General features: G+C 38.0%; 1 protein-coding gene across 7 annotated transcripts in view; it reads right to left on the bottom strand.

Annotated features, from left to right (window-relative positions):
• NFAT5 (nuclear factor of activated T cells 5) overlaps positions 1-19,267 on the bottom strand; it is a 119,015-nt gene extending 99,748 nt beyond the window's left edge. For 4 of the 7 annotated variants that reach the window (XM_012742386.3, XM_012742378.2, XM_020282609.2 and 1 more), the window contains exons 1-2: positions 18,856-19,267; positions 17,066-17,119 (exon numbers count right to left, since the gene is read on the bottom strand). In XM_012742386.3, the coding sequence (XP_012597840.2) occupies positions 17,066-17,119; positions 18,856-18,928 (127 nt within the window). In that variant the 5' untranslated portion in view covers positions 18,929-19,267. The remainder of the gene's footprint in view (positions 1-17,065; positions 17,120-18,855) is intronic. The other 3 variants (XM_012742380.2, XM_012742391.3, XM_020282611.2) reach the window with 1 other exon arrangement.
• Positions 19,268-20,532: the final 1,265 nt, after the last annotated feature.

Here is a 20,532-nt window from a genome sequence, read left to right as displayed (position 1 = left end):
CCTGGGCAACAAAGCGAGACTCTGTCTCAAAAAAAAAAAAAAAAAAAAAAAAAAAAAAATCAATCTATAAATATTGCTAAGTCCTACTTCTCACTGACATATTTAAAAGGTGAAATTCACTCCTGCAATATGACACAGTTAAAACTACAAGGTTTATTTAATAGTTGCTGGGGGGAAGTTGACAGGTGTGATCTTCACACACACATACACTCCACTTCACTCTACTAAAGTTCCAGGGAAAGCATGCCAAGTAAAGGACTTGACAAAGCTAGGTTATTATGTAGACCTGAGGATGGATAAAAACCTCTAGTTCTAGCTCTACAATTACCTCACATTAACTAGTTACATTCTGTTCTGTGCAGCACAGACTTTTAAAACTCTTTTTCATTAAGTCCCATCCAAAAAATAATCCTCCCAAACATAGAGGGAAGAAAATCCTGCTAGGAAAAATTATATTTGCTGACAAAGGTACCAGACATCTTCTATGCCAAAAAAGTAAGGACACATTTCCAACTATCCATGATAGTCCTATTATCTATTAATTTAACTATGTAGAGTTTTTTTTTTCAGTCTGTAACAGGTTGGAGATTCAAAGTCCCCTAAGAGAACTTATGCTCACTATATAACCCAATTGTACATTTTGCCCTTAAGCTGCCTCTTGCAAGCTTCAAGAGAACTTTTGGATTCCAGTATTCTGGATTTAGTGAACAAATCCACCCCAATTTTCATCTTATTTATCTAAGTTCTTGTCTTTACAGATTAAACAGTTCCAATTCTTTAAAGGCCAAAGGCCTAGTTCTCCATTTGTAGTATTTTTTTTTTCTTTTTTAGAGACAAGGTTTCACCCTGCTGCCCAACTAGAGTGCAATGGTGTCATCATAGCTCACTACAACCTCAAACTCCTGGACTCTAGCAATCCTCCTGCCTCAGCCTCCTGAGTAGCTGGGACTACAGGTACATGCCACCACATCCAGCTAATTTTTCTATTTTTTGTAGAGACCAACTCTCACTCTTGCTCAGGCTAGCCTCCAACTCCTGAGCTGGAGTGATCCTCCCACGTAACCCTCCCAAAGTGCGAGGATAACAGGTGAGCCACTGTGCCTAGCTTGTTTGTATTAATAGTAATTTTAATGCAATTATTATTCCAACTAAAGCTTGCTACTTGTTTGCATATAACTAGAATACAATCTTCCCAGGCTGCCAATACCTTTTCTTTCTTCTTTTCATTCATTTATTTATTCACTCAATAAATAAAAAGATCCTTTCAGATGCAAAGCACTTGTGCCAGGTATTATGAGAATGCAAACTACAGTCACTGTCCTTAAGAAGCTTACCATGCAGTACAACTTTATAAACAAAACTGGACTTTTGTTCTTTACAGATCGTATTATGACCTTGGTTTCTGTCTCTGAACACATGCATAATCTAGTATATAAATATGAAAGCTCTTTCTTCTCTGCTTCCTTACTATTACTTTCTTTGTTTGTCTTTCTCTTTCTTTCCTTTTCTTTTTTTTGAAGACAGAGTCTTGCTCTGTTGCCTAGGCTACAGTTCCATGGCGTCAGCCTAGCTCACAGCAACCTCAAATTCTTGGGCTCAAGTGATCCTTCTGCCTCAACCTCCCAAGTAGCTGGGACTACAGGCATGCACCACTACACCCAGCTAATTTTTTCTATATATGTTTTCAGTTGTCCAGATAATTTCTTTCTATTTTTAGTAGAGACAGGGTCTCGCTCTTATTCAGGCTGGTCTTGAACTCCTGACTTTGAGCGATCCTCCCGCCTTGGCCTCCCAGAGTGTTAGGATTACAAGCGTGAGCGACCACAATGGCCTCTTTCTTTTCTTTTAAAAAAAATTAAAAAAAAAACAACCTCTATGCGATCCAATCCATTTCAGAGGTGTTAATTTTTAACCTTGTAAACCACAGATACTATCTCCTTCCAGAATCCTATAGAAAACTACCAAGATGATTTTCTGATGTGGATGCCTTATATATCTTATCTATTAAATCCAATCCAATCCTTAAAAAAAAAATGCCAAAGCTCTATTAAATTTTGACAGGCTTTTCCTCAAATTATTTCTGTAAATAAAAACAATGCTTGAAGCTAGACACAGTGTCTCATGCCTATAATCTTAGCACTTTGGGAGGACAATGCAGGAGGATTGCTTGAAGCCAGGCGTTTGAGACCAGCCTGAGCAACATGGTAAGATCACTCCACTACAAAAAAAAATAAAAACTGCCTACGCATAGTGGCACACACCTATAGTCCCAGCTACTCGGAAGGCTGAGGCAGAAGGATCGCTTGAGCCCAGGAGTTTGAGGTTGCAGTGAGCTATGAAGATCCTGTCTCAAAAAAACAAAAACAAAGAAACAAAAGATTGAAAAAGAATAAAAGACATATATTCTTTTAAAGTACATAATTTATACTCTGAAAACCACAAGATATTGTTGAAAGAAATTTTTTTTTTTTTTTTTTTTTTTGAGACAGAGTGTCGCTCTGTTGCCCAGGCTAGAGTGAGCGCCGTGGCCTCAGCCTAGCTCACAGCAACCTCAAACTCCTGGGCTCAAGCAATCCTTCTGCCTCAGCCTCCCAAGTAGCTGAGACTACAGGCATGCGCCACCATGCCCGGCTAATTTTTTCTATATATATTAGTTGGCCAATTAATTTCTTTCTATTTATAGTAGAGACAGGGTCTCGCTCTTGCTCAGGCTGGTTTCGAACTCCCTAACCTCAAGCAATCCACCTGCCTCGGCCTCCCAGAGTGCTAGGATTACAGGCGTGAGCCACTGTGCCTGGCCAGTTGAAAGAAATTAAGACCTAAAAAATGGAAAGACATCTCATGTTCATGGACAGAAATATTTAATATTATTAAGATCTCAAATTGGCCTATAGATGCAACACAATTCCTATTAAAATCACAGCTTACTTCTTGGAAGAAATTAAGAAGTTATTCCTTAAATTTATACAGAAGTTCAAGGGATGCTATATAGCCCAAACAATCCCATTAAAAAAAAAAAAAAAAAGGAGGATTTACACTTCCAGATTTCAAAACTTACTACAAAACTACAGTAATCAAGACAGTATGGTACTGGCACAGGACAGACCTACAGATGAATGGAATAGAATTAAGAGTTCAGGAAAAAACCCACACATCTATCCTCAAGTGATTTTTGACGAGAGTGCTGAGACCATTCATTTGGTGAAAACAACAGTCTTTTCCACATATCGTGCTGGGGTAACTGGATATCCAGATGCAAACAATGAAGCTGTCAGACTCCTACCTCCCAGCATACACAAAAATTAACTCAAAATGAATCAATGACCTAAATGTAATTGTTAATCCTATAAAACTCTCAGGAGAAAGCATAGGTATAAATCTTTGTGTCCCTGGAGTAGGCAACAGTTTCTTAAATATGGCGCCAAAAGCATGAGCAACAAAAGAAAAAAGAAATAAAAAGAAAAAATAGATAAATTGTACTTTATCAAAATTAAAAACATTTGTGCATCAAAGGACACTACCAAGAAAGTGAAAAGACAACTCACAGAATGGGAGACAATTTTTGCAAATCATGTATCTAATAAGTGATCTGTATACAGAATACATTAAAAAAATTACTACAACTCGACAATAAAAAGACAACTCAGCCAAACACAGTGGCTCACGCCTGTAATCCTAGCACTTCAGAAGGCCAAGGTGGGAGGATTACTCAAGGCCAGGAGTTCGAAACCAGCCTGAGCAAACAGGAAACCCATCTTTAAAAAAATAAAAAAAAACTAGCTGGGCATGGTGGCACACTGCCGCACTTCCTGCAGTCCTAACTACTCAGGAGGCTGAGGCAGGACCGCTTGAGTTCAAGAGTATGAGGCTGCAAGTGAGCTATGTTGATATGACCACACTCTAGTTCTGGAGACAGAGGCAAGACCTTGTCTCAAAACAAAAAACAAACAAAAAAACTCATAACCCAATTAAAAAATGGGCAAATTTAATAACAATGTATTATATTCTTGAAAATTACTAAGAGAACAGATTGTAAACATTTTCACCACAAAAAATAAGTATGTGAGTTAATGCATATGTTAATTAGCTTGAGTAAGCCATTCCACAATGTATAGATATTTCAAAATAACATGTTATACAAGATAAACAGATAAGATTTTTATTTGTCATTTTAAAAATATTTTAGATCACATGAAAAATGGGCAAAAGCCTTGAAAAGACATTTTTCTATTCAAGACATTTTTCTATTCAAGACATTCTAAAGAAGATAAGCTAATGGCCAATAATCAGCATGAAAAGATGTTCAACATCATTAATCATTGAGGAAATTAACTCAAAACCACAACATATACCACTTCATATCCACTAAGATGGCTACTAACAAAAAAGATAATATCAAGTAGTGGCAAAGGTGGAAAAATCAGAACCCTTATATATTACTGATGAAAGTGAAAAAATGCTGCAGCCACCATGAAAGCAGTTTGGCAGCAGGTCCTCAAAAAGCTAAATATGGGGTTACCATACAACCCAGAAATCCTAGGCATACATATATGCAAGAGAAATGAAAACATCCGTCTACACAAAAACTTGTATGTGAATGTTCACAGCAGCACTGTTGGTAACAGTTAAAATGTGGCAAGAACTCAAATATCAATTAATGAATGGATAAATAAAATGTGGTATATCATATAATGAAATATTATTCAGCCATTATAAGGAATATAAAACATGGATGAATCCTGAAAATATGCTAAGTGAAACAAGCCAGTAACAAAAGACCACATATTATATGATTCCTTATATATGAAATGTCTAGAATAGGCAAGTATGTAGAGACAGAAAGTTAAACAGTGGTTGCCAAGGTCTGAGGGAAGAATCAAACAGACAGTGACTGCTTAATGGATAAGGGGTTTCTTTTTGAGATGATAAAAATGTTCTAGAATTAAGATAGTGGTGATGGTTGCACAACACTGAATATGATTTAAAAAACCACTGAATTGTATATTTTAAAATAGTTAAAATAATGAACTTTATGTTATATGAATTTTTTCTATTTTTGAAAAACACTATCAGGAAACAGGTTTTAAGAATTTAGAGTTCAGCCTAAAGCCCATGGATACCATTAAAGAATTTTTAAGCAAGTGATAGATTCGGATTTGTATTTTAGAAAGATAAAGCCTGTAAAACATGGTGCCATGAATGCCTAACCTTTATTATATATATTTAGCAACATCTGATTTAGGTGTTCAGAATTGTATGCTAATAAAACCCTGGTTCCTTGCTACATTCTAAATATGTTTGCTAAGTAATTTTCCTCTGGATAAGTATTTTTATTTTATCTACTTAACAAACTTATATAGTACTTACTATGTATCAAGAATTATTCCAAGAACTTTAGAAATATTAACTGATCTAATCCTCAGAATAGGTCTGTAAGTCTATTATCTTCATTTTCCAGAAGAACAAACTGAGGCACAGAAAGATTAAGTAACTTGCCTAAAATCACACAGCAAGTTAGTAATATAGGTTTGTTTTTTGAGACAGAGTCTCATTCTGTTGCCTAGGCTAGAGTGCTATGGTGTCAGCCTAGCCTCACGGCAACCTCAAACTCCTGGGCTCAAGCGATCCTCCTGCCTCAGCCTTCCAAGTAGCTGGTACTACTACAGGCATGCGCCACCATGCCCGGGTTATTTATTTATATATATATATATATATGTATATATATATATATGTATATATATGTGTGGTTTTTTTTAGTTGTCTACCTAATTTCTTTCTATTTTTTTAGTAGAGACGGGGTCTCGCTCCTGTTCAGGCTGGTCTCGAACTCCTGAGCATAAATGATCCTCCTGCCTCGGCCTCCCAGAGCGCTAGGATTACAGGCATGAGCCACCATGTCCAGCCAGTAATATATGTTTTTGAAATGAGTTTTTATTCACAAGCCTGATAAATATTTGGGACTTTGGATCAGCCTATTATCAATCATCTTTATCATTTTTAATTTCTAAAAAAAGCACTTTGTTTTTTAATTCAATTTAGTGTGCATTAAATTTTTTTCTGTGCAGAATTTAGTGCTTATGCTATCCACTCTTATGAAGTTTGGGTAAAAATCACTTTCAAGAAAGCTTTTATTTACAGTACTTTACATAGTGAATGTTTTATTTGTATTTACTGTAATAGGGCAGTAATTTAGTTAAGTAATGATATTCTATACTTCAACTACTTCATTACCCAGTTATTTCTAAAGTAATGAGTTTTTTTAAGAAATTAGGTAATCTAGTGATTACCTCATTCTGGGAGGCTGAAGTGGGAGGACTGCTTGAGCTCAGGACTTCTAAGACCAGCCTGAGCAAGAGCGAGACCCCGTCTGTACTAAAAATAGAAAGATTAGCAGGGCATCATGGCAGGCAGCTATAATCCGAGATACTTGGGAGATTGAGGCAAGAGTATCACTAAAGCCCAGGAGTTTGAGGTTGCAGTCAGCTACAATGATGCTACTGCATTCTACCCAGGGTGACAGAGTAAGACTCTTGTTGAAAGAAAGAAAAGAAAGGATAAAAAGGGAAGTAAGGGAAGGAAGTGGGGGTAGGGAGGAAGGGAGGTAGGAAGGAAGGAAGGAATCATTTTATCCAAAGCATCTATAATTCAAATAGCATACATAAATCTTCATCCTATACTCAATATTCTAGGCAAATATAAACTAAGAAAAGTTCTTTAAAAATAATTATAGAATTGAATCTACGTTTATACTTTCCATTCAGTCACTCTACATTAGCCTAATATTCGAGAGCTGCAGTCTCCAACCCTTGGGCCATGGACCAATACAGGTCTGTGGCCTGTTAGAACCAGGCCACACAGCAGAGAGTGAGTGGCAGTGAGCAAGTGAAGCTTCATCTGTATTAATATTTACAGCCACTCCCCATGGCTAGCATCACTGCCTGAGCTCCATTTTATGCCAGATCAGCAGTGGCATTAGATTCTCATAAGAACTTGAACCCTACTATAAATTGCGTATGCAAGGGATCTAGGTTGCACACTCCTTATGAGAATCTAATGCCTGATGATCTGAGGTGCAGCCGAGGTGGTGATGCTAGCACTGGGGAGTGGCTACAAATACAAATTATCATTAGCAGAGAGCTATGACTGCACAATAAATGAAATGCACTCGAATCACCCTGAAACCAACCCCTATGCCAGTCCACGGAAAAATTATCCTTCATGAAACAGGTCCCCAGTGCCAAAAAGTTTGGGGACCGCTATTCTAGAGAATGATTTAATAACAATAAATAATATAGAAAAATGTCTTAGAGTTCACAATATAATTTTACAAAAACTTATTCAAGTGAAAAAAAAATTTTTTTGACACAGCGTCTTGCTGTCTCATGGGCTAGAGTTAAGTGACATCATAACAGTTCACCGCAATCTCCAACTCCTGGGCTCAAGCAATCTTCCTGCCTCAGTCTCCCAAGTAGCTGGGCCTACAGGTGTGCACCATCACACCCAGCTTATTTTTCCATTTTTCGTATGGATGGGGTCTCACTCTTGCTCAGGCTGGTCTGGAACTTCTGGCCTCAAACAATCCTACTACTTCAACACCTGCTAGGATTACAGATGTAAGCAACCACACGTAGCCTCAAGTGAAATTTTTATAGTGTTTCTAAAGTTCTTACAACTGTCTATTATCTAGGCACTTACAAGTTGAATATTTATATTTGAGAACATCAATTTACCATTAATTCCACTTTATAGTTGTATTTTTTCCAAGTAAAATCTTTGTTTCATAATGAAAACCCAACAAGTAGCTACTTAAAAACTGGAAAGAAGAGAAACATTAACAAATTCTCTACGACTTCCAATTACAACTTCACTGTGAAAGATAGCTACTTGTTAACTTATGCCTATGGTAATTGCCATAACATACACTTAAACACGATGTGTTTTATTGACTTACCCAAATGATTGTAATGAAAACTTTAATTCAAACAAATAATTATAGTATATGTATAATCAGGCCTCCATCAAAAACATTTAAGTGTTCTATTATATTGCTAATAAAAGTACTTTAATGTCTAACATCCAAACTAGCCATATAGAATATAGTACATATGATTACTGGGCAAATTTGAACTATATTCAAAACTTGTATTTACAATACATAAATAGATGATAGTACTCATTTGTAAGGGATCAAAAGCTAATATTCTGTTTTTACCTTTATGCTTGACTATAGAAACTATTTATCAGAGTATAGTCATCCCTCAGTTGTCAAGGAAGATTGGTTCCAGGATCTCCTGCAGATACCAAAATCTGCAGATGCTCAAGTCCCTGATAAAAAATGGTGTAGCAGTATTTGCATGTAACCTATACACATCCTCCTGTATACTTTAAATCATCTCTGGGTTACTTATACCTAATAAAATGTAAATGCTATGTAAATAGTTGTTTATTGTTTAGGGAATAAAGAAAAAAAGTCTGTACATGTTCGGCACAGCTGCAAACTTTTTAAAAAATATTTTCAATCTGCAGTAGGTTGAATCCAAGGATGCAGAACCCTTGGAATTGGAGGGCTAACTATAATTAAGTGTACAACCTCTACGCTTTTCAACTCTTTAAAATGTAAAGTATTTTATTTTAAACTTCCTTTTCTTTTTCTTTTTTTTTGAGGCAGAGTCTCACTCTGTTGCCCAACCTAGAGTGCCACAGAATCAGCCTAGCTCACAGCAACCTCAAACTCCTGGGCTCAAGCAATTCTCCCGCTTCAGCCTCCCATGTAGCTGGGACTACAGGCATGCGCCACTATGCCCGGCTAATTTTTTCTATGTACTTTTAGTTGGCCAATTAATTTATTTCTATTTTTAGTAGAGACACGGTCTCACTCTTGCTCAGGCTGGTTTCGAACTCCTGACCTTGAACGTTCCACGTGCCTCAGCCTCCCAGAGTGCTAGGTACAGGCGTGAGCCACTGCACCCGACCAAGAAATTTTAAACTTCTAAACTACAATTTACAATTATCAAGTATAGGTTCAAACTATTTGTTCTGGCATATTGTGCATGTAAGTATTTCCCCATTAACAAATAAAAGTCAATCATATTAATAACTTCATTCTCTAATCTAAATTGAATTACTAAACCCTTTAAAACTCTGTTATCAGTGTTTATTCATATAGTCTCTTCTAATAAACTATAAGCAATGTAAGCCGGGACCTATGTGAAAATTTATCTTAAGTGAATGAGTAAGTAATAGTATTATGGCTAAGTCACCTCTACTTGCACATAAACATCAAAAATCAATCCCTGTAAAATCTACATTTGGCTGTGTTACAGAATAAGAATATATAAAAACAAAAAATTTATTACCTTTATATTCATTTTTAAAAATACTTTGTTCCCTTTTAGAAGGTTATGGTGGTTGAACAACAAAAGGTAAAGAGAATAGAGTACATACTGATAAATTGATTTATGTGAAAATCTTAAAAGGCAAAACTAATCTATGGTAATGAAAATCAGATCAGTAGATACCCAGGGCTGGAGTGGGCAGGAGTAACTACAAAGGAGCAAGAAGTAGCTTTACTGAATGATTGAAATGCTCTACATCTTGACTATGGTGCTTAAACTTAAAAAAAATCACAAAAAACAAAAAGTCTGGGCGTGGTGGCTCACGCCTGTAATCCTAGCACTCTGGGAGGCCGAGGCAGGGCGGATTGCTTGAGGTCAGGAGTTCGAAACCAGACTGAGCAAGAGCGAGACCCCGTCTCTACTATAAAATAGAAAGAAATTAATTGGGCAAATAATACATATAGAAAAAATTAGCCGGGCATGGTGGCGCATGCCTGTAGTCCCAGCTATTCGGGAGGCTGAGGCAAAAGGATCGCTTGAGCCCAGGAGTTTGAGGTTGCTGTGAGCTAGGCTGACGCCATGGCACTCACTCTAGCCTGGGAAACAAAGCAAGACTCTTGTCTCCCAAAAAAAAAAAAAAACTTCATGGAACATTTAAAATGGGTGCACTTCTGTACCTCTGTAAAGAAGGTTTTTAAAAAGAGGTGAAATAGAGAAAGAATACAAGAGTAGTAACAGAACCAACAAATGTAGAGAATATCACAGGTGGAAGGGATAGATAAAAAATAAAGTAGAGGCCGGGCGTGGTGGCTCACGCCTGTAATCCTAGCACTTTGGGAGGCCAAGGCGGGCGGATTGCTCAAGGTCAGGAGTTCAAAACCAGCCTGAGCGAGACCCCGTCTCTACCAAAAATAGAAATAAATTAATTGACCAACTAAAAATATATATACAAAAAATTAGCCAGGCATGGTGGCGCATGCCTGTAGTCCCAACTACTCGGGAGGCTGAGGCAGTAGGATCACTGAGCCCCGGAGATTGAGGTTGCTGTGAGCCAGGCTGACGCCACGGCACTCACTCTAGCCTGGGCAACAAAGTGAGACTCTGTCTCAAAAAAAATAAAAAATAAAAAAAATAAAGTAGAAAGGGAAACCAAAATAAATGAATATAGCTCTATGCAAAATATCACTATTCATACAGCATTTTATAATTTCCAAAGTCCTCCAACATATTTCAGTTGTTTTCCTCATAACTCTTAAGTTAGCACTGATAATGTCCCTGCTTAAGAAAAGGGGTGCTTTTGCAATTTCGCACAGGGTCTCAGGGCCAAAATAGAATTAGAACCCAGATCTTCTATATTCCTAAAACAGAACTTTCAGGAAGTTAAGGAAACAAAGACCAACCATGAGAAGAAACAGAATTAACTCCTGAGGCTTCTATTTATACTATTTATTCTGTTGCTCATCTCTTCTCAAGTTTACTTTGTCTCTGAAACATACCAACAGAAATAGGGAGCAATGACTTCCATGCTTCCATATACCTACTGCCAAAGAAATCAAGAGACCATGGCACTTCCATTTATAAAGTAATTCTCCTTAGGAGGTGTCTTCTGCCTTTCCTACTTTTCACTTCTGAGGCCCATCATCAGCCAAAACAGAGGTGTTTCGACCAGCCGTCTGTTTCAGATACTCACCAAAGCCAGGCAATGATTTGCTAATTGTGAGTGTTAAAATCTTCCCCCAAAGGGTCATACCCATATTCTTTACTGATATGTGTGGCAGAATTTCTCTCATTATTTTATGGAAGGGGCTTAGCTAAAGAATTCAACACAAAGTACTCTTTTTATATCATCCGAAGAGTGGCGTAGTCCCATTAGGGCTCAAAGGGTAAATGCCAATTATCAAATGTTTTTACTGTAAAAGAGTCAGTATAAGCTCCTAACACTTGGGTAAAACTGTTGAAGTTCAAATTCTAGCCTCATCCACTACATAAATGACCTCGGGCAAATTAATGAATCCCTTTGTATCTTCATTTATGAAATAGGGATATTGGTACTACATCACAGAATTTTTCAGACAATTAAATGTGAAGAATATCTTTCAAATGTTGTTACACATAAATTGCTTGACACATATACTGGCAAAAAAGGTTTTCAATTATTACCAATACTAAATTTATTATTCTTTCTTCTCTTGAACTACTAACATTATTTCTTTTGATAAATGTCCTATAAATACTTCTGTAAGTAGATTTTGAAAAATTAAAACTAATTTTATAAAGAAAAGCATAATCAACAACTTAGCTCACTATTAGAAACTTTTCTGTTCTTGTTCAGCTTTAAAACTAAATACCAGGCCAGGTGAGGTGGCTCACACCCTGTAATCCTAGCACTCTGGGAGGCCAAGGCAGGCAGACTGCTCAAGGTCAGGAGTTCAAAACCAGTCTGAGCAAGAGCAAGACCCCATCGCTACTAAAAATACACAGAAATTAATTAGACAACTAAAAATACATAGAAAAAAAAATTAGCCGGATATGGTGGCGCATGCCTGTAGTCCCAGCTATTTGGGAGGCTGAGGCAGAAGGATTGCTTGAGCTCAGGAATTTGAGGTTGCTGTGACCTAGGCTGACGCCAGAGCACTCTAGCCTGGGCAACAGAGTGAGACTCGCCTCAATAAATAAATAAACAAACAAACAAAAAAATTAAATACCAAATTTAATAAAGAACTAATCACTTGCTCCAGGTCAGGAGTTCGAAACCAGCCTGAGCAAAAGCAAGACCCCGTCTCTACTATAAATAGAAAGAAATTAATTGGCCAACTAATATATATAGAAAAAATTAGCTGGGCATGGTGGCGCATGCCTGTAGTCTCAGCTACTTGGGAGGCTGAGGCAGCAGGATTGCTTGAGCCTAGGAGTTTGAGGTTACTGTGAGCTACGCTGACTCCACAGCACTCACTGTAGCTTGGGCAACAAAAGTGAGACTCTGTCTCAAAAAAAAAAAAAAAAAGAACTAATCGCAATGTTTTCTGAATGAGAAAGAAGTGGTAAACATTCATGGCTGGCAAGCAATAAGGATCACTACCTATTTATCAAGTAAATATTAAAAATAGAAGAGAAAAATATCTATTTTTTAAAAATTAAGAATAAATGAAAGTAACTGAAATCTCATGTAACACATCTTTAGTTCAAATCATCAAAAATGTAAATCATGTATCATACATCAGGTTTTATTTATATGTGAAAGGTGAACCCATTATCTGTAGTTAATCCATTTAGAAAATTTATATCTTTTCTCTCAAGTCCATAATTATAATTAATTAGTTTTATGCCTTATCAGTTTTTTATCCTGGATTTTTATTAACAGGAAATAGATGACACATGAATCTCTTTTATGTAACTTGAAATAAAATCTTAGCAATAGCAAGAAAAGAAATTAACATAAGTTAATGAGCCACATCTCTACTGAAGAATGTCATTTACCTCTTTAAAGTTAACAGCACTATTCTGTGTCACTAAATAATGAGGCCCAATTGATCTCTCAGATTAATTTAATCTTTTAGTTTTTCTAATTGCCTGTTGTTATTCTTAATAGAAAATACAACCTGATGAATCAATCTTTTCATATAAAAAGTGGCTATTTTTTACATATAATACTGATCACAATAGGAAATGCTTTTCTGTATTACCACTTGCAAGTTTTAGAGGACTACTGGAATAATTACAGTGGAGTTAAGAGTTAATTAAGATTAGGCTCAGAACACCTGATTAGAATATGAATTTCTGTCCTTTACCTGTAATAAGTGGTAGAATTCCAGTATTAAACGAAAATAATTAAAACATAGTTTAGGAAGAGACATGAAAACACATGGCAGGAAATCAAAGAGAGAGATGGATCGAAAGGCAAGAACAGGGATGAATTACGTATAACTTTTGACATTTTGAACTTCATTATTTCCACAATATTTTTACTTTACTAGGTATAGATCCATAGATGAATAGATACTAAACAATCAAATAATTCAATAGATTATTTTTAATGTTAAATATTTCCAAAAAAATTCCATCCAATAAGATAGCTACATATATATCACCTCAGAGACATTTATGGTCTAACTATCACACTAACATGGACCCCAGGAAGAGAAATAAATCGGGTTTAATGGCAATTCAGAAATATTCCATAAAGTCAATAAAACATCCACACTATTTTTAGGATTTTCATTTGTGAGCTACAAAGTATAATTATGCATGATAAAAATAAAATAACCTCTTAATCTATTTGTCTACTTTCATTTCTTAGTTTTTCATATGGCAAACAATGTATGCCAAAATGAATATTTTTCAGTACAGAATGTATAAGAAATAGTGCCTTTTTCCCTGTTGTTGAACTTTTTCCCCAGGTAGTTCAAAGAAGAACCCTAGCCTTTAAATTTGAAACCTCCTAACTGCAAACCATTTTATTTTTTAAATATAGACAAACTATGTTCTTTAAAAATGACAGAGAAAACAGAATCAAAAAGTGAAAATCCATAGTATATACTTTTGTCCACAATTTTTTCTATAGAAGTTACTTTTAACATAACTACAACAGCATCATTTTTTTTACTTATTTCAATAAGACCCACATGTTTATTACGGGGTCATCAGGAACATAATTTTAATGGTTATGTATTATTATTTATTAATTAGTTATATCCCTTTTCTATTTCCAGGCAATTACCACATTGAATAAAAAAGGTGGTAGCAAGAAGGACCAACATTGTTTGACAGGTGGATTAAATGCAAACTCAATTGAACAATAAAGATATTTTGAATCTATTTCTAAAGCTTAATGATACCCAATTGCAGGTTTTCCAACTTTGTTTTCCTAAAAGAACTTACATTTGGGAAATGTATGTTCTATTAATATTAAATAATTAACAAATTGTATTATACCAATTACTTAAATTCTCCTCACTCTATGCTGAGTTTTTAATTATTAGATGGAAATCTAGATTATTGATGTAAAGCATGTATACATAAATGTTACTAGACACTACTTTATATTATGTACCATAGGGAGTCAGTACAGCATAGTAAGAGCACAGACTCTAAAGTGAGACTACCTGAGTTAGAATCTTCAACTTAATAAGGTTGAAGCTTACTAGCTATGTGACTCTGGTTAAGTTACTGCACCTCCCTACACCTTTGTTTCCTCATCTCTAAAGTAGGATAATAAAAACCATCTCAAAGGGTTGTTAGGAGAATTCAGTGAGTTCATTCATACTGGTAAAGTTCTTGGCATAAGGTAAGCACTCTTCAGATGTTTGTTGTTTAAAACTTTTTAATTTAACTGACACTTATTCAGCACTTACTATGTGCTAGCTTAAATGCTTTACATAAATTTGCCTCAAATAATCTTCACAATAACATAGGGTAAAGATAATATTATTACCCCCACTTAAAGATGAGAAAAGTAAAGCACAAAAGGATTAAATAATTAGGCCAAGGCCACACAAGTAAATATCAGAACAAGGATTTGAACCCAAGTCTCATAGCATAGCCTACGATTTTAACATAGATCATGATACACTATATACTAGAAGTAGTAGCCTCCTACTATACTACATCTTGAAAAGAGGGCAGAAGAGCCACAAAAGACTTAGCTGAAATAAACTAGAGTATGTATTGCTTGGAATAAAATAGAATATTTTAAAAATTAATGTAAGAAATAAGTCACTATAATATAGAAATATTTATTTATGAAGCAATATGTATGATATTTGTTTTAAAATAATCCAGCTTGGGGGAAAGAAGGAAAGAAAAGAAACAAAATTAGATTGGTAACTGTTAAAGTTTGGTAATGAGTATATGGGGGTTCATTATTTTATTCTCTCTACTTTTATGTATTCCTAAAATCTCCATAACAAAAGGTTAAAAAATAGCAATAGGGTGGCATAGTTAATACTTCATTACACAAGCAAACAACTTTTTATGACATGCTGTATCAAAAATGTAAAAAGGACATGATTTACTTGATACTCACACATTTTACATCTTATATATAATCTATAAAAGGGTGGTCTTACTTTAAATAGTTGAGTATCTTCTCAACCAAAATAAAATATTAACAGAAGTATTTTGGCACAAACATGAATATACATACTAAGTGGTTGTCTGTAGTTCCATCAACTCACTAAAAAAAAATTTCTTAAATAATAAACATTCTTTTCTTTTCTTTTTTTTTTTCCATTTCTTTCTCCTGCCTGATAATCTCTATGACCATGACAACACTCTCTGGTTTGTTGCCCAGGAAATGGATGGGTTTGTACAGACAAATATCATTCCATAACATGGTCACAAATTGAACAATATAATTAAAAACCAGAAATCTGCTTCACTAAGAAACACTTCTAAAAATTTCTCGCTTCAAATTGTAGTTGTAAAAATATCTTTCTTTCATATGAATACATGTATATGGGCTTCTTATATGTACAAATATAACCAATAATTAATTAGAGAACTTTTTATATGCTCTGTTAAGCATATAAAGCATGAGAGAATCTTTATATGTACTGTTAAGCTGATACTTAAGGAAAAAACTAACATTTATTAAGCTACTCTATACTGGGCACTTTAAACACATTAGCTCGCTAAACTTAAGAGATAACTACATTTTTATACAAAGAATACTAAAGTTTAGAGAAGTAAAATCCCATGCCCAAGGTCACAGAGCTAATAAGTAGCTAAACTGGTATTCAAACTTAAGCTCAATTATAAACCCATTTTTTTTCCCACTACCACACTACCAGTAAGGGAGGCAAAAATCTATACTCAAGTCAAACTTAAATATTTAGGGCCTTTTTTAAGTGGGCCAAAAATGTTAAAGTTACTGGTTACATAGGTATTTCACAGTGGCAGCTTGGCTTTGGGTACAGAACACTAAAACACAGAAAGTACTGTTTCTGCTACTGTGGGACTTTTTTTTAAGTCTCTTAATTTTGGCCTTAGTTTCTCAACTCTATGTTGGGGAAATTAGTATCTCTGCTGTGAAATTTCAGAATTACAAGGACTCAAAGATGACATATGTGAAATCTCTTCAAAATCTACAAAAACAACATAGAGTATTTATCTTAAAATGCTAAAAAAATACAAAAATAAAGTTTTCTAAAGTAACTGTCAGCTGTTAAAACTATTGTACAGATTCTATTAACATTGCCAGAATTTTCTAAAACCCTTTTTTCTAAGCGTAGCTCAATCATTATCTCTATTACTTGGCTTTCCTTATCTTTAAACATAATGCAATAGTAATAGCATCAATACTTTTGTAATAAATAATTAACATATCATTTTGAAATGTTCAGCATATAAAAGTTCTGAATTTTCAAACTAAGTATGTGTTTGGTGTCACTCTTTTAGTTATATTCATCATTTTAAATGTCTGGGCCTTATCACATTCAGTTTGTGTGTAAAAAGCTAGAATTAAGATTCGAATTCTAAAGTAGAACACCCAACACATAATTTAAAATGATTTTTCAAGGCTTCTCAAAGAAGATACAACAGCCAACAAGCACATCAAACGCAGCAGCAAAATCTACTGAAACATTTAGCTGCTCTAAAAGAAGGATCAGGCTCTTCAGGAGAAAACAACATTGTGTGAGTTTGCAAAGTTTCACACTTTCCCATTTAAACTCCATTTCAGAGAAAGCCTTTGCATACTAACACAATATGCTTTAAAATGGCACTTTGCTGACCTTCCAATAGTCCAGCTCTATGAAAATTCTGTGATGGGTGTAACTTCAGAGAATCTGAAAAACACAAAAAGCATTAGGTACTTTTTATGCTGAATGAGGAAAAAAATGCCAAGGATAGCATACATCTCTTATATAACTGTGATGTATTTTAAAGAGCTAAAGCCCATATTTGTGAATATATTTCCTTCAAAAGGAAGGTTGAATTGTCTCTACATTGGTCTCTAAGCTAAACTTAGATTTTCATTAAGTATTTGTTTCATGGAAAATTATCTGATGATTACTGCCCAAATGGTGTTAATGTCTTGACTATTTTTAGCACCCATTTGTAACACATTATTAGCCCTGCTCTAAGAGTCATCTCTTGATATTGTCTTTCTTCTGGCACTCAAAATTATAATATTTCTAAACCTACTTCAGGTAACGCTGCCCAAAAAACATCCTACAGGATAGTGACTGCCAACTAAAGCCATGGGAGCAACAATGGCTACAGTTACTAAGTAGGACTCTGTGTACAAACTCAACAGTCAGTCTACAAAGTCCTGTACCTTCCAGAGTTAAACCATCTCACTTTGATTCACTTAAACAATTTAAATACACTAATATGTGAAGCTGAAATCCTTTTTTTTTTTTTTTGGAGGAGGTGGAATCAGCAGATGGATAAATCAAAACAAAAGCAGAAGGAACGCTGAATTTCTCAGAAAGGGGGTTCACAATGGCACATTTTTTAATATGCAGAAATGAATAGTTAACAACCCAGTTATGTCTTTTGCCCCCACCTCCACCCCGTGGTTTAAAAAGCGGTGAAGAGTGCAGTGGGAGTATTTTGATTTTGATGCCCCTTGCACAGGGAACCTGTTCTGACACATTCTTGTGGTGTCCAGTATAGGAATTTAACCTGAGTAGAGATCAGCTTAAGTGTTAATATTTCAGATGCTAGGAATCCCCTGCAGGCCTAAGCCAAAAGAGTTTTTAAATGAATATCTCTGTCCAGTGCTCCCTCCCCGCAATGAGCCTTTGAACAGCAAAAAAGAGAAAATTCTCAAAGGACAGCGTCTGTGCCTGAGCTGGTACTCATGGGAGAGGTGAGGAATAAAACCAACCCAGAGAGAGTACCCCCAGCTTTGTAAAAGAGAGGGAGAAGTAAGAAATTAGAATGCCACGGAGGTGGCATGAGAGAAAAGAAAATTCGGGCCCTTTCTAGCAATAAGATGACGAGGAAAGGAAGAACGCCTGTTCAAGGGGGGCTGTCCCAACAAGGGGAGGGAGTGGACTAGGCCGGAGGGAGACCGGGGTAGAACGTCGGCGCACAAACAAGCTGGAGGGGGAGAAAAATGGTGACCCCGCACCCAGAACCGGCTCCAGGCCAGGCCGCCAGCTCGGGGGCAACTTTGCTGGGGAGGAGGGTCCTGGTAAGAGAAGCCGCCGCGCGCCGATCGCGGCGGCCCCAGCGAGGGGCCCAGTCTGGGGTGATCCCCAAGCGGGGGAGGCTGGGGCCGGCCGCCCGCGGAGTGCGGCGGGGCTGGACCGGCTGAGAGCCACTCTGAGCGATCGGTACCGCAGAGACCCGGGGGCCGACGGAATCTGGGCCCCGGGCGACCGGCGTCCCCGCGGGGCAGGCGACTCCTCGGCTTGACCCCTCCACCAGACCCCGATCCCAGGGGCCTCTCCCCTCCCCAGCAAGAGAGGCCCCTGGGGTCGGGGCCGAGCCGCCTCCCGCCCCGACGGGGACCCCCTGCCTCCCCGGGGCCCGGTCTCCCCGCCCCCACGCCCCACCCCCCAGCCTGACTCACCTCGCGAGTACAGGGACTTGGGCGATTCCAGGTCTAGGTCCGCGCTGAGCAATGAGATGAAGTCCGAGGGCATCGCAACTCGACCCAGCCCGGCCCGAGGGCAGCGGGAGGGGGGGAGCGGCGGTGGCGGCGGCACCTCCTCTCCGGGACCGCGGGCACCGAACCGGGGGCGGCGAGACGAGGGCGGCTGCTGCTGCCTCCTCCTCGAGGGCAGTGACTTCCACCGGGCCGAGGACCGAGGAAACGGCGGCGGGCTGGAGGGGAAACTCCAGAACGACTGATTCCCGGCGAGCCAGGAGAGGGGTTCAGGGCGGGGAAGGGGAGGGGGGAGAGCCAACGGGTCCTTTTCGTGCTTCTCCTCAGCGAAAACTGACGGACGCCGCCACCGCCGCCGCCGCTGACAGGAATCTGAGCCCCGCCCCCCGCGGGGCACTGCGCAGGCGTGGAGGGGGGCGTACGGGAGCTGGGAAGAGCCCAGCAGCCGCCGGAGGGCGGGGAGGTGTTCCCTAGAACAGCATCAACAAGGGCTTCGCTTCCTGCCGCCGCGGTCCGGCTGCTTTCCCGAGCCGGGAAAGGGCCCCGCCGGCAGGGAGGGAGGGAGGGAGGCGGGGAGGTGTCCGCACGCTGGGGCCCCAGGGAGGGAAAAGGTATTTGCACCGGCCTGGTGGCGGCGAGCCTGAGGCAGCGGGCCTCACGCCGGGCTGAGCGCAGGACACAGACCCAGGGGAACCGAGGTGTCTGCGCGCGGAGGGAAAGGACCGCAGAGACGGGCGGCGGCCAGGCTGGGCTGGCTTGGGGTCTCGCAGGAGAATGGAGCTTCATCGCTTGGACAGCCACCAGCCCTTTGGGGTTTTCATAGCAATGTCCACATCGAGCTGGCCAAAGGACTGTCAGACTCATTTCTTAATTAGGAAATGGCAGACCATATACTAAAATTTTTCCTCGAGTTATCGTTTTTAATGACTTTCTCCCCTACCCCGACCCTTTGAAGGCTGAACATTTTTTTTAAAAAACGATCTCTGTTCCCGGAGGGGCTCAAATGTCAAAACAAAAAATAACAAACAAACAAAAAAAAAACGATCTCTGTGATTGTGCTGGGGCGTCCAGGTTTATTCGGATGGGAGATAGAAGACGATTTAAAAATTGGATCATGTTGATCCACCTGGCTGTTCTAAAGGGAAAAAGTAAAAAAAAAAAAAACCTAACGCTACTCTTCCAGTTTTTCATTTTTTACTTTTGTACTAGGCAGCGATGGAGGAAAAACATATTTAATTAAGTTTTTGCTATTCTGTTCCTGGGGCCAAAAGTTTCCGTTGCAAAAACTTAAAATCCTCACCTACAACCACAGACCGTTTCCTGACTCTCTTAATAGACTTCTGAGAAATTTTTAATCGAGTTATTAAAATATCAATTGGAGTGCAGGGTGTGCATCTTGGGAAATAATTTTAATCTTGTATGGAATATTGATGCCAGCAGCCACACAGGCAAGGTTTTTAAGCTATTTGAGTTGGTTTCGTTTTTTATTTTATCTACAAAGATAGTTACAAATCATAAAAATTAGTCTGTATTTTTCATATATATATATAATTTATAGAGCCTTTTCCCCATGAATTTGAGCAATTCATCTGGACTTGGAGTGCTGAGGTTGGGGGAAGAAGCTCTCAGCAAAGGAGGCCC

This window comes from Microcebus murinus, chromosome 20, assembly GCF_040939455.1.
Source record: "Microcebus murinus isolate Inina chromosome 20, M.murinus_Inina_mat1.0, whole genome shotgun sequence".
Lineage (NCBI taxonomy): Eukaryota > Metazoa > Chordata > Mammalia > Primates > Cheirogaleidae > Microcebus > Microcebus murinus.
The sequence above is the reverse complement of the archived record's forward strand: the minus strand, read 5'-3'. Positions and strand labels throughout refer to the sequence as shown.